Source organism: Equus przewalskii, chromosome 15, assembly GCF_037783145.1.
Source record: "Equus przewalskii isolate Varuska chromosome 15, EquPr2, whole genome shotgun sequence".
NCBI classification, from domain to species: Eukaryota; Metazoa; Chordata; class Mammalia; order Perissodactyla; family Equidae; genus Equus; species Equus przewalskii.
Window position 1 is genome coordinate 37,183,316 of NC_091845.1, and position 12,964 is coordinate 37,196,279.

Here is a 12,964-nt window from a genome sequence, read left to right on the forward strand (position 1 = left end):
TAACTGGTCTCCTGGCTTCTGCTCTTGTACCTTGTGCTGGTTGTTTGTCTGTCTGCTCTCAGATCCATTCCCCAGTCTTCCCCAGTGCTGCTCTGCCTTCCAGAGAGCTGTACTTCCCAGGCTTCTTTGCCAGTTGGTTTTTGGGTATATTCAGCCAGTGGAAGTTACCAACAGAAGGCTGGAGGGTGGAAGGAGGGCAGAAGCCAGAGTATTTTCCTTTTCATGTTCAGCCTGGGGCTCTGGATCTACCTCTGTGGAAGACGGCTTCTCTCTCCTTCAGGCAGCCCCCTCTGTGGTTCTGGGCCTGCAGGGTGACCCCAGCCGCTGGGCATTGGAATACCATTTCCTTCCATTATCCTCCAGCCTAAGGGTGGTAGGAACTTCCTGCTGTTGCTAATCCTTGGATTGCTTCACCATACCCTTTGGTAGTTCAATTCCTTCCCTGTATCAAATTCCCCTTGTCTGGAATACCTAGAGTGATTTCTGTTTTGCTGACTGGATCTTGACTGACACACACCCTACAGTCTACTCTCTGCACAGCAGCTGAAGTGGATCCCTCTGAAAACAAATCAGATCAGGGGCCGGCCCCGTGGCCCAGTGGTTAAGTTCACGCGCTCCACTTCGGCGGCCCAGGGCTTCCCTGGTTCAAATCCTGGGTGCAGACATGGCACCACTCATCAGGCCATGCTGGGGCGGCGTCCCACATGTCACAACTGGAAGGACCCATAACTAAAAATACACAACTATGTACTGGGGGGCTTTGGGGAGAAAATGGAAAAATAAAATCTTTAAAAAAAGAAAAAAAAAAACCCCAAATCAGATCAGATCATGACCCTACTCGCATCCCTCCGAGAGCTTCCCATCACCAGAGTAGAATCTCAGCTCCTCTGTGCTGAGTTGGACTTCTCCCCACCTCTGACCTCCCCCTCCTCCTTCTTGCCTACCATCCTTCCAGCCATAGCAGTCATATTGCTGGTCCTCCCACTTGTCAACTGGTTTCCATCTCAAGATCTTTGCACTTGCTGTTTCCTCTGTCATAACACCCTTCCTTCGGATCTCTCCATGGCTTGCTCTAGTACCCAATTCAGGTCTCTGCTTGAGAGAGGCCTTCAGTGACTGTCTTTTCTAAAATCGTTCCACCTTCCCATCACTAATCCTCTTACCCTGCTTTATTTTTCTTCCTAGCACTTTTCCTACCTGATATTACATTTCACATCTACACATGTGTTTGTTTAGAGCCTGTTTTAGTAGAATGTAAGCTCCAGGAGAGCAGGGACCTCGTCTGTGTCTCGCTCGTGCCTGTGCCTCTAGAACCCAGCACAGGCACATGGTCAGCATCAGCACACATCTAAGTGGTAGACACCAGGGCATAGACCTCCAGGTTTGACTCATTTCCTACTGGAATTCAAAGGGCTCTGGTCCAATTATCCATTATTCAGAAGAGAAAATTGGTGCCCAGAGAGTGAAGGAATGTGTCCCAGATCACACAGCTGAGTTGTACCTGGAACCGAGGTCACCTGCTTCCTAGGCTCTGTCCACACAAGCACCACTTCCTGTACTTGGCCACACCTTGGACGTGGGCATTTGCCTCTAGGAGGTGAAGCTGGATTTTTGAGGTCTTGGTTCAGAGGAAGGAGTAGGTGTTGGCCTTCTCCCTGTCCAGTTAGGCCTGCAGGCCTGCGCCAGCCCCTGAGCCACCAGGGCCTGGGGAGGGCTCACCAGGGCCAGGTGGGGATAGCAAAGGAGAAAAGTGGACTGGGGGAGGCAACAGGAAGGGATGGGGGCTATGGTGGGTTGGAGAGCGCACGCTCCCGTCAAAATCAACTAAATAAAAATTTAAAACATTTTGTAGTTTATTTTTTTAATTTTCAAAAAGAAATGCAGGAAGGATAAACCAGAAATTACAGCAAGTGGGTGGGAATGGGGTGAAAGGGCTAGGAGAAGAACATTCTTCTGAGCACACATTTTTGTATAGATTGGACTTTTTGGAACTATGTTAATGGTCTAATTATTGGAAAAAAGAAATCAATGGAGATGAGGAAAAGCCCCTAAAAGTGAATATAAACAGAAATAAATAAACCTACCTGTATTTCAAATGAATAACGTAACTGCACTGAAGTGAAATAACCAACCCAAGTAACATTTGAACCTGTGTTCACACCGTTGACCACTGATCCTCAGTCTACAGATAAAAAGATAATCTTGAATAAGATTCAATAAATCTTGAGTTCTGCTTAGAACGTTTGTTTTTTATAATGGTATGGATGTAGCAATTCTGAAATTCCTTTTTGTGTGGGATTGAACGAATAAGTAAATACATTGATGTTGATGAAAACCAAGGTCCCATTAGAGAAGGGAGGTATAAATATGGATCTGGGGTAGAATGGAAGAACCCTGTGGTAGTGGACTGGAGTTGGAGAAATGGATATAGATTATTTATTTACATACACGTATTTCCTAGCTCTTTTTGCTACAAAGACTTAAATGCAGTGACACCCCACTACCAAGGAGCATATCTACCGCCCAGATCTTAGATTCTAAATACTATTTCCTGCTCTAGGGAACCAGAGCCCTTGGAGAAATGGCTGATTCCAGGTTTGTGTGAGATGAGCCTGGAACATCTTGTGATGTCAGAAAGTAAGGAAGTGCTCAAAAAATTATGTAGACACAGGGGTCAGCTTGAAGGGCCTTCTGCTGGCCATATCTGGGACAGTTTGAGTATCAAAATAATGGCAGTAATGGATTATAACCCATTGCATAAAATAAGAATCCACAAATCCATACTGATATAGAAGAATAATTAATAAATATAAAAGAAACGATGGAATTAGATAACTATCATTTGCAACCATCTTAGCAAAAATCGATTCAAGTCAACGATTTCAGGTAAAAATCATCAATGGATGTTAAAGCCAGTGGGTGAAAGTCAATGAGGAATGAGACATTTACACCTCCAAGTATTTTTCCCACAGATTGCTGATTAATTACAAACGGGAGAAACAGTAACGTTCCAGTGGCAAAACCTGGTGGACACCACCTTAAGCAATCAAAGTTAACATCACCAAGAGTGGGATATGTCCCTCCTGACAATGCACTGAGGACACATCATTTATATATGTTCCTGCCAAAACTGCATACCTGAATCTATTCATGACAAAACATCAGAGAAACCCAAATTGAGAGAGATTCTAGAAAACAACTGGCCTGTCCTCTTCAGGAGTGTCAAGAATGTCAAAGTTAGGAATGAAAAAAAATGGCTGAGGAATGGTTTTAGATTAAAGGAGACTAAAGAGACGTGACGAGTACATGCAGCATGTGACCCTGGACTGGGTCCTGGCCCTCTCTCTAGTGCCTGCACCCCTCGTTCGTGGGTGGGGTGACCTGGGGTGATAACTGGCATTCCTTTCCTGATTGCAGAACTGTGGCCCTCAGATACACGCTCAACCTGTCTATAATCCTCAGATATAAGACACATATGGATGTCTGGCGCCAAGACATAAGCAATACTTGCGTAGCCTGGCCATGTCTGGGCTAAAGGACAGAATCACCAGGTGGATCCCCAAATGACCAACAGTTCTGAGTCGATGGTGAGGGTCCCCTCTGCAGGCCCAGTGTTCAGAGGAGGCCAGTTGTTTTAGTGATGGATGTAGATCGGCCAGGGTGGGTGGGGGGTGTGGGTGACCCACATCAACCCTTGCGAGTGCTCGCTCCTTGGAGTGGGGCTGGAGCTGCCGTGTGGTGTGGTGGGTCACCGTTGGGAGAAAGGAGGCCCAGGCCTGGTGCAGCTGCAGCACAGATAAGCAGAGGCTGGGAGGTGAGTGAATACAATGTTTAATAAACTTGTCTGTGCATGCCTGAAGTTCAGCCTACCTTGGTGATCACATCTCTCGGATGGACGGTGTGGATGGCCTGGGTGGATGGGGGATGCCGCCCACCCTCAGCCTGTGTCCCGCTAACTACACAGCCTTGAATAGGCTTTTGTATCTGTATCCCAGTAATAACGCCAGTTGATTGTGCCCATCACCTTAGGAGGGGAGCGAGACTGGGAGTTAGCCATGCCAGGGCTAACAAGGATTGGAGGGAGGGGGGATCACTGTCTGGGACAGAGGGAGATCTGGGAGCAGGAAGGAGTGATATGGGGGCACCAGGGATGGGCAGGAAGATTGAGGATGACGGTCCAGCCCCCAGCAGGGCCCCGGGAGGCAGGCGGACAGCTTAGAGGCGAACCTCCAGCAGGTAGCGCAGGCGGCACTGGCTCTCCTGGTAGATGAGATACTCGCTCTGCAAGAAGCTGGAGCTGCTGAACTCCGGGCAGGGCATGGGCGGGCCCTGGGGTACCACAACTTTCTGGCCATCCAGCTCCAGCTCGGTGTCCTGGGTCGGATCTGCAGGGCACAACAAGGGCCATGGTTATCCAAGGGTCACTGGTCCTTGGCTTTACCAGCTCTCCACTTCTGCTACAGGGAATGCTTGCTCATTCCTACCTTGCCAACCTCTAAACTACTTCACAGGCTGGGCCTTCTGTCTGGAATATCCTCCCCCAGTGCTCTGCCTGGGAAATGCCTACTCATCTTTCAATGCTCAATGAGACCTCTTCTTTGAAGCCCACCCGGATGCCCAGGAATGATCTGTTAAACCAGTGAGTGTTTGTTGAATGACAAAGTGAATGACTGACTGCAGTGATGAACCTGCTTCTTTTCGTCCTTCTCCACAGCCCCTTCTCTGCTCACCTCCTCCCTGAAAGCATCTGGTCCCCCATCTCACTCCCACCTTTTGTCCAGTTTCTTGGAGCTCACCAGGTTCTGTGTGGCCTCGGGCGATGACACTGTCGAAGCCAGGGGGTGGCTGCTTTAAGCTAGGCTCATCAATGGTGATGTGGTGTTCTCTGCCCAGTGCCACCTCACTCAGGAACATGTAGCCGATGTGGTGGGCCCCACAGCGCATGCCAGTAACTGGGGGACACAGGGAGGCTCAGGGTGGGCAGCTCGGCCCTCCTGGCTGACTCCCTGGGCCCTTCTCTCTTGCATCATTATCTCCTCTGGCTTTGCTGCCCCAGGCCAGAAAAGTGCCCATTCTTCCTCCATCCTTAAAAACACCTCCTTGGGGCTGGCCCTGTGGCTGAGTGGTTAAGTTCATGTGCTCTGCTTCGGTGGCCCAGGGTTTAGCTGGTTTGGATCCTGGGCGCGGCCATAACACTGCTCATCAGGCCATGCTGAGGTGGTGTCCCACATGCAACAGCTAGAAGGACCCACAACTAAAATATACAGCTATGTGCTGGGGGGACTTGGGGAGAAAAAGCACAAGGAAAAAAAAGAAGATTGGCAACAGTTGTTAGTGCAGGTGCCAATCTTAAAAAAACAAACAGACAACAAAAACACCCCCTTGTTCTGGCCGTGCTCCCTCCTTCCTCTCTCCTCCACTCCTCGGCTCTCTGAAGCCAGGCCTCTACACTCCCTGCCGCCCTCACCAAGGTCAGGAATGGCCTCCCAGTGACCAAATACGGAGCAAGGGGCTTTTCTCCCTGGCCTGTTCTGCTGATTTTGCCACTGGCATCCTTCACCCCTTATCCTGGGACGTCCTTGCACTGGCTCTACTAAGGCTGCCCTCCATTCCTTCTTAGGCTCTTCTGCCCTCCCAGTGGACCCCTCGGCCTTGGGCAGCCTCAGATATCCTAGAACTTCAGCACCATCCGCCCTCGGATGAATCCTTAGAACTTGCTCTCTTAGATGGGTGGGTGGTGGTGGTCTCCAATGATGGGGTCAGCCTGGGCTGAGGAGCCAGTCTGGGGAGGTCACCTCAGTGAGGACACCTCGGGAAACATACTTGGGGGTCATTAGAGAAACTTTCAACCCTTTCCCATACGCTGCCCCTCCTACCTCCCATATGTCCCTCTCATGGACTCTCTCCTCCCCCACCTCTACTGCTCTGGGCTGGGCACCCATCACATCTGGCCTGGATGAGAGCCTCCCTCCCTGCAGCCTCTGGCCTCTGCCACCCTCCCACAGCTGCAGCCACTGAGATCCTGTTATACGCAAATCTAACTGGGTTCCCCATTGCTCCCTGGATGAGGCTCCCTTGACCCTCCAGGGCCCCAGCCCCTGCCCACCCCAGGCACGTGCTCTAAGCTTTAGGATCAGGTCATGCTCGGAGGTCCTGACCTGCTGCAGCCTCCCAGCCTTTGTGCCACCCTGGGCTGCTTTACCTCGAAGGCTCCTCTTTCGCCCCCTCCCAGGTCTGGTTGGCACACTCATCCTATCTGCATTGCCTTCTCCAGGAAGCCATCCCTGACCACTGGGTGCCTCCCTTGAGTCCCCCCAAGCCCTAGGATGCCCCACTGAGCACTCTGGGCAGTAACCACTCAAGGGTTCCTCTCCCAGATCCACCACAAGTTGGGCAAGCACTGGGCTGAGTCCTCCTTAGTGTCTCCATACCCGCCCAGGGCTTGGCCCTGAGCAGCATCTCACCATAGCCAGCTGACTTGCTGTTTTCTGAGGCGAAGTAGATGCCCTTGCCAACACGGCCACCAGAATGTGGCATGATGCGGAGCCCGCTGGTGAGGATGGCGGCCACCACAGCCACGTTGGTGCCATGCCACAGTAACCTCCGATTACCCAGCTTGGAGTGGGCCTGGAACCTATCTCCCTGGAGGAGAGAAGGTGGGAACCGGGAAAGTCATGCCATCCAAGCTCAGGTGCTTCTCCCTGCTGTTCAGAGGGTACAACCAAGGCTGAGGGCCCCTCTGGCCACTCACGCACACACACACAAGACCTAGGCCTTGCAAAACTGATCAGAGTGGCTAGGCTGAGTACTAAGGGGCAGATAAGCCAAGGTCATCTCCATAAAGTGATGGGATAAGGTAGTGACGGAATAGGTGAGGGGACTCTCCCTCACCTCTCCTTCTCGGTTCACTTTCCAAACATGTTGAAGAGCAGGGCACCTGTAGTTGTTGCCCGTATGTTTTAAGTAGGTATGAATCACCTGTGGGAAGAGCAGAAGCGGTGTGCCAAGGGTGAGAGACGTGTTCTTAGGCCCTAGAAACACAGGGAGAGAAGGCTGAAGGCAAGGGACTCCTCTGGGCACCTGGAGGGCAGATGGGCAGAGGGACGGTGCCCATTGTTAGCCCAGCTCCTCTGTGGGGCCCTGCCCACCTTGTAATCAGGTGCCTCTGGGTCTAGCAGCTGAAGCTGGCACTTGAGGAGCTGGTAATCTCGGTCCAGTGGGTGTGGCACCTCCTCCACCTTCTTCTCCTCAGGAGCTGCCTGTAGGGTCTGGGCCAGCTCGATGTCTGCCAGCACCTAAGATGATGGGCTCTAGCAGCTTGTCTATTTGACTCCTGGCCTCCCTTCTCCCTCCCACAGCACTAGGACCATGGCTACCCCACCTGTCTGTCCACTTGTTCATCCCCACCCCATCTATCTGTCTGGCCTTCTCCTCCTTCGGCTTGCCTGTGGCAGTCCACCTATCTGGGGCTTCTTGGCCATCTGTCCTCCCTCCCCTGCCCAGTCTATCTGTTTGATACCCCCACTGTCTGCCCACCCGCCAACCCTCACCAGCAGCATGTCCTTCTTGGCCTGCAGAAGCTCAGGGGAGTTGATGGGCGGGGGCCGGCTGCGGCCAAAGTTGTGGGGAATGACAGTGTAGAAGCGGGAAGACAGCTCCTCCAGGTTGAGGCCACCATCTGAGGGGGTTTTCAGGGCCACCTCCAGTGCCTCTAAAGCCTCGAAGCCCCGTGCAATCTGCTGCTTGCTCAATTTTCCCAGGGGCATCTTCTTCACATCTAAGGGGATGGGGAGAGTGGGGAGACTCAGCCCCAGAGCCCTGCTACCCCTGGGCCCCTGCAACCCTACCTGGCTCCTCTCCTCTCACCCAGGTTCATGAGGGCCATAGCATTATTGAACATGTCCTTGCTGAAGATATTGGTGATGAGCTTCTGTGTGGCTGTATCCAGGGAGCAGGGCTGCACCTGCTGGACCACGGTCCTCAGTGGGCCTCCATCCACCTAGGGATAGAGGGTGCATGTGGCTAGGCGCAGCTGGGCAGGGCACCTGCGCCTGGAGCAGGGCCCAGCATAATGCAGAGTTTGGCCAGACTGAGGCCCATGCACCCTCCCTGGCCACTCCGCCTCTCCACCTTCACCACGGCTTCCTGGGTTTCCTCCTCTCCTTGTACTTCGATAAGTGTGTACTTGCCGGGATGGGCCACAAAGCGGTCCCTCTCCGCCCAGCTGTTCTTGGTCTTGTCTCGAAATTTCTTCTCAAAGTCCTTCTTTGCATCCTCCAGTAACACGAAGTAGTTGAGCTTTGACTGGCCCACCTCTCCCTGCAACCAACAGCCTTCAGGGGCATGCCCTCCACCGTGCCCACCGCAAACATCTGCTAGCTTCTGCTGTGCCAGGCCCTGTGCTGAGTGCCCCTGGACAGTTGGAGGTGGGGAGGTGGCACAGTCAGCAGCCGTGGGCTTTCGGCCTGAGAAACCTGTGGGGACCCTGGGGAGCAGGGGGCATGTGTTGAGCAGGGAGAGGTGGGGAGGAGGCAGGCACAGGTGGGCAGGTGGCACTCACCACACGGCCCCAGCGGTTCCAGCAGACAAAGCGGTCACCCGCTTCCAGCAGCTGCATGATGTAGAACTTGTTGTTGTTGTTCCCGATGTTGGTCTGGTTCAGGGTACAGTTGTAGTCTTCATGCACCTGGGGCCAGAGGGGGCACGGGGAGGGCAGGCTGGCTTGGGCTGCCCTTGGGTGGGACGGGGCAGCCAGCCACACACTGATAGAGATCTGACGGGGACAGGAGTCAGACTGCATTGGGGCGTCAGAGGAGGCCCCGCTTGTGAAGGCTAGAGGGGGTCATGGTTCTGGCCTGTGGGACACAGTCTGAGGGGACATGGCTAAACTTGGGCAATGGAGAGAGGTTCTGGGGGAACATAACTGTGCCCTGGGTCTGGGGATCTGAGGGACACATGGTTCTGCCTTGGGGGTTCTGACAGGGACACAACCCTGCCCTGTGGGTGATCTTAGGTGTCATGGCCCTACCCTGTGTGGCTGGTTTGAGGGGACATAGGTGAGTCCTGAGGAGACTGAGGGGGTCAGAACCCTGCCTTAAGTGTGGTGGTGGGAGGCCTGAGAAGCTCAGGGGCCTGTGCTGGGGTCTGAAGAGCAGACATGACCTGCCCAGATTTGATAGGATATAGCCCTGCCAGACCTTTGGGGTCTTGGGAGAACATAGCTTACTTGGGAGCCTTGAGCTATGTGGCCAGAGCCTAGCCCCAGTGGGGAGGGGAGTGGGTCTTGAATGTATTTGTATCTAGGAGACTCTGGGCCTCTGGAGACCCAGGGACTACAGCTTACCTGGGTCCCCGGGCTGCCACTGAGTGGGCATGCAGGGTCCACTCGGACTATGCACTTCTCTGTGGGTGCAGCCCTGAGGGCCTCTGCAGTGGAGCGGAAGTTGTCATCCTCTGTCCCCTGGCGCCCCTTCTTCTTCTCAGGGCCCTCATGCTGTGCAGGGGCTTTGCGCTTTGGAGTCATGGCTGTTCTGGGGCACTGAGGAGGACCTCAGGCCTCATAACTTCCGCACCCACCTGGCTGGCAAAGCACAAAATGCTGTACCCTGGGTTTGCCCTTTGGTGACCTCCCACTGCCTCCACCTGCCTCCACTTCCCCATTCCCAGGCCCAGACCAAAACTGGCTCTCTGCACCCCAGATACACCCCTTTCCCTACTCACAGGGGCCAGGCCATGACCCTGTCCAGTCTGCCCACGTCGGTCAAGGAAGAGTGGTTCCCTACCTTCTCTAGCTCTCCAGTGTGTTTCTGACATGATAGGGAAAGTGAAAGGAAACTCTCCCCCACCACTTCTGGGCTCCTCCTCCCTCCAGAACACTCGCTGGGTACTGCCTGCTCCTGCCCCCTCTCAGCTAACTTGGACCTGGCATAGTTGCTAGGCTGAGTCACCCCAGCTATGGAGGAAAGTGGGCAGCTGTCCTGGGGGCAGCACTCCTGGACCAGACCTGTCCCTCCAGAGCTTGGGACTCAGTAGCGTAAAAACCCTTCCCAAAGGGCTCAAGAGTTCTGGGGTGCCAGCCAGGGTTGTAGACCACTAGCCCTGTACAGCCAGAGGGCAAGGGCCAGTCCCACCCCGCCCTGCCCTGTGGAAGGCTGTGGGCAGGTCCATAGGACACTCACCTAAGAGAAGTAGAGACCTGGGAGAGGGCACGGCTACTATCAGCAATTCCTGGCAGTCCTAGTTCCAGGGCCCCCTCTAGCAACCCTCTGTAAGCTTTAGGCTTCCCGGCAATCGCCAGAGGGGTGGAGCTGAGGTTGGAGTGTAGGATTTCAGTTATGTGGCCACCAGTCGGGTGAGTCAGAAGCTGGGCAGGCCGAGGGCGGGGAGCCTCTCCCACGGATGGGTGGACACTTGATCAGGACATAGCCAAAGCCCAGGGGATTGACGCCGCCCTTAGCGCTGCTCATCTCGCCTGAGGCATGCAATACGTGTCCACCGGTTGCCCAACGACCTCGGGCCCGCGTACTGGCATTGCCTCCCTCTCCCCGGGGCTGCCTGGATCCCCCCCGTTATCTAGTGTCAGGCTGGTTCACCCTTGTCCCCGCCCCCGACGGGGAGGAGGCACGCTCCAGCACAGGGAACCCTGTATCTCTGGCGCCCCCAAGCGTACAAGACGCGCAATCACACAGAAGGCCCTCCTGGTCGGACTCCTCCTTTAGACGTCAGCTAAGTAGTAGAGCGCACGCGCCGCAGCCTTGGTCCGGAAGCGCAGAGAAGAGGCTTGCTTCCTATTGGAGATTGGCCGGAGCTCAAGGAGGCGTGGCCACAGGCGTTTATCCTATGGGCGCTTGGGGGCGTGACAGAGCCTACTGAAGGACCCAATGGAGCTGTGAGAGGCGGGGCGTGCCGGGCTATGGGAGCCTATCAGGGCGCGGAGTCTTGCCGGACCGCGCGGGTTTAGTCGCCACGTGAGCTCACCAGCGGCTGCGGCAACACACACGGCCGGCAGCATGTCAGCGACAGCGGCGGCTCGAAAGCGGGGAAAGCCGGCCTCGGGGGCGGGGGCCGGGGCCGGTGCGGGGGCCGGCAAGCGGCGGCGAAAGGTGAGCGTGGCGCTTCTGTTGGTCGGGGTCAGTACTACTAGGACCACTATCCCAGCCGCGGGCTCCGGGCCCTGGTCACCTCCCCGGCCCTTCTCACGGGACCCCAGCTGGAGTCAGCTTCGTTCCTCTCTCCGCGAGCTGAATCCTGGAAGGCTTTGCACTTGAGCCGGGGCCACCGCCTTTCCCAGTCCCGGGGCTCGCGAGAGACCGGAAGGGGCCCTTGATCAGTGCCGGGGTGGTGGGGACCCTTGATCAAAGATCATATAATTAATTCCCAGGCCGACTCTGCTGGGGACAGGGGCAAGTCCAAGGGTGGCGGCAAGATGAATGAGGAGATCTCTAGCGACTCAGAGAGTGAGAGGTGAGCTCTTTTTTCCTACCTAGTGGAAGGGAACACTGAGGCCCATGGTGTGTGGAGGACTCTGAGTCGGGGCAAAGCTGGGCCTAGAACCCAGAACTCTGGTCCTTGGCTCTCAGATCTTGGCCCTTTCCTCCAGTTTCTGACCCTGAGAAGTCTCATGTCCTTCCCTGCAGGGTCTCTCTGTTGGGGGGACTGCCAGCCCCAGTGGGAGACCACTGAGACCTCCCTGGCTTATGGCAGGCAGCTGAACACAGGCTGGACTGACTGGCAATGGGAGAGGGATGCAAGCATTGCTCGCTAGTTCATCATTATGTTTTCCCACGGTTTCATAATTGCTTTCCCCCTTGACTCTCAACATATGCCAGGCACTGGCTTCACTGTTGAAAGTACAGAGATGAGCAGGCAGGTGAAAGCCAAATGTGTTGTAATGGGATGCATATCTTACAGCTTGTGTTCTGGGAACAGAGGAGGCTACATTTAAATAGAGAGATGAGGAGGATTCCTTCATGGAGAGGGAGGGAAGGCATTCAGGGATCAGAGAAAAGTCTGGGGTGTAAGTGTACCAGAAGGGGAGATGGAGAGGTGGTGGATGCATCCAGATTGTGGAGGGCTTTGAATACCTGTCTCATTCTGCCGGTGACGGGGATGGGGTATGTTGCAGGGTTTCAAAGGGGGCTAGCTGGGTGTCAGGCCTGACCCTGTGGAATGGCAACCCTCATACCAGGGAATCCTGGTGCCTTCTTTAAGAGTTGACTTTGGAAATTCTGCTTCTGAAATACGTGTTGGCCTTAATCTGCTCACAGGAAGACTTCTATACTTTTCTTAGTCCTAAGGTTGCTGTGAGTGGGCGTGTGCCAGGCCCTGGGCTAAACACTTTCAAGTGTGTTTAAAATGTGTTGTGAAATGTATTAGAAATGGAAGAGTTCATGAAATGTATTTGCACTAGAAAGAGTAATGATGAATGATGAACCTCTGGGTGCCCAACACTGAGGTTAAGAGGTAGACCATTTGCAGAAACTTAGAAGCCCCAACTGCCATTCCTTTCTTTGGGTTCTTTCCTTCCTTCCTTTTTCTTCTTTTGTAAAATTTTCTCATTCAACTATAATTTACATACAGTAACGTTCACCTTTTTTAGTATACAGTTCGATGAGTTTTGACAGACGCATATTTCTGTAGCTACCACCACTATGAGGCTACAGAAGGGTTTCATCACCCTCCAGAATTCCTCCCTCGTCTTTTGTGTCAGTTCCTCTCCCTTCCCGCAGTCCCTGGTAACTTCTGTCCCTATAGTTTTGCTTTTTCTGTAATGTCATATGAGGGGACTCATACAATGACCACTTCTCCTGGTTGTCTATAGAGTTCTGTCTCCTATGTGTGAAGCCCTAAACAAGAGATTGATTAGTTTGGGTAAACTGAGTAGAAGTTCTGACTTTGGCTCTGTAAGGGAAGGGCAGCACCAATCCTGTTGGCTGAAGCCTTGCTGGGCACTGGGTACTAAATG

At 53.9% G+C, this 12,964-nt stretch overlaps 2 protein-coding genes across 11 annotated transcripts in view; one reads left to right on the forward strand and one right to left on the reverse strand.

Moving 5' to 3' along the window:
- Window positions 1–3,815: 3,815 nt before the first annotated feature.
- On the reverse strand, window positions 3,816–10,767 carry PARP3 (poly(ADP-ribose) polymerase family member 3). Of its 8 annotated transcripts, none has more exons than XR_011526950.1 (11): window positions 10,179–10,710; window positions 9,344–9,576; window positions 8,561–8,686; window positions 8,131–8,319; window positions 7,867–7,999; window positions 7,551–7,777; window positions 7,149–7,295; window positions 6,892–6,978; window positions 6,465–6,642; window positions 4,797–5,283; window positions 3,816–4,385 (listed from the first exon to the last, which is right to left on the reverse strand). XR_011526950.1 is itself a non-coding variant. In XM_070575161.1 (11 exons), the coding sequence occupies exons 2-11, from the start codon at window positions 9,521–9,523 to the stop codon at window positions 4,216–4,218; spliced, it is 1,593 nt and encodes a 530-aa protein (XP_070431262.1). In that variant the 5' UTR covers window positions 9,524–9,580; window positions 10,179–10,767; the 3' UTR covers window positions 3,816–4,215. The 8 variants fall into 8 exon arrangements, 4 of the variants coding, with proteins under 4 accessions (XP_070431262.1, XP_070431263.1, XP_070431265.1 ...); XR_011526949.1 differs by having other exon boundaries at window positions 9,344–9,580; XR_011526951.1 differs by lacking the exon at window positions 10,179–10,710 and adding an exon at window positions 9,721–9,888.
- Window positions 10,768–10,945: 178 nt separating this feature from the next.
- Window positions 10,946–12,964, forward strand: part of RRP9 (ribosomal RNA processing 9, U3 small nucleolar RNA binding protein) — a 32,997-nt gene continuing 30,978 nt past the window's right edge. For all 3 annotated transcript variants that reach the window (XR_011526953.1, XM_070575165.1, XM_008513070.2), the window contains exons 1-2: window positions 10,946–11,102; window positions 11,381–11,463. Coding sequence is in view for 2 of the 3 variants with exons in the window: in XM_070575165.1 (XP_070431266.1) it covers window positions 11,010–11,102; window positions 11,381–11,463 (176 nt within the window). In the remaining variant the exon portion in view is untranslated. The remainder of the gene's footprint in view (window positions 11,103–11,380; window positions 11,464–12,964) is intronic.

What these genes read in the sequence shown, in the direction of transcription:
- PARP3 (XM_070575161.1), bottom strand. Translation starts at nt 9,523, where the DNA reads ATGACTCCAAAGCGCAAAGCCCCTGCACAGCATGAGGGCCCTGAGAAG. An exon ending in CCAAGAAGGACATGCTGCTG is followed by an intron (nt 7,296 to 7,550) that starts GTGAGGGTTGGC and finishes CCATCATCTTAG; the next exon opens with GTGCTGGCAGACATCGAGCT. An exon ending in CAGAGGCACCTGATTACAAG is followed by an intron (nt 6,979 to 7,148) that starts GTGGGCAGGGCC and finishes CTCTTCCCACAG; the next exon opens with GTGATTCATACCTACTTAAA.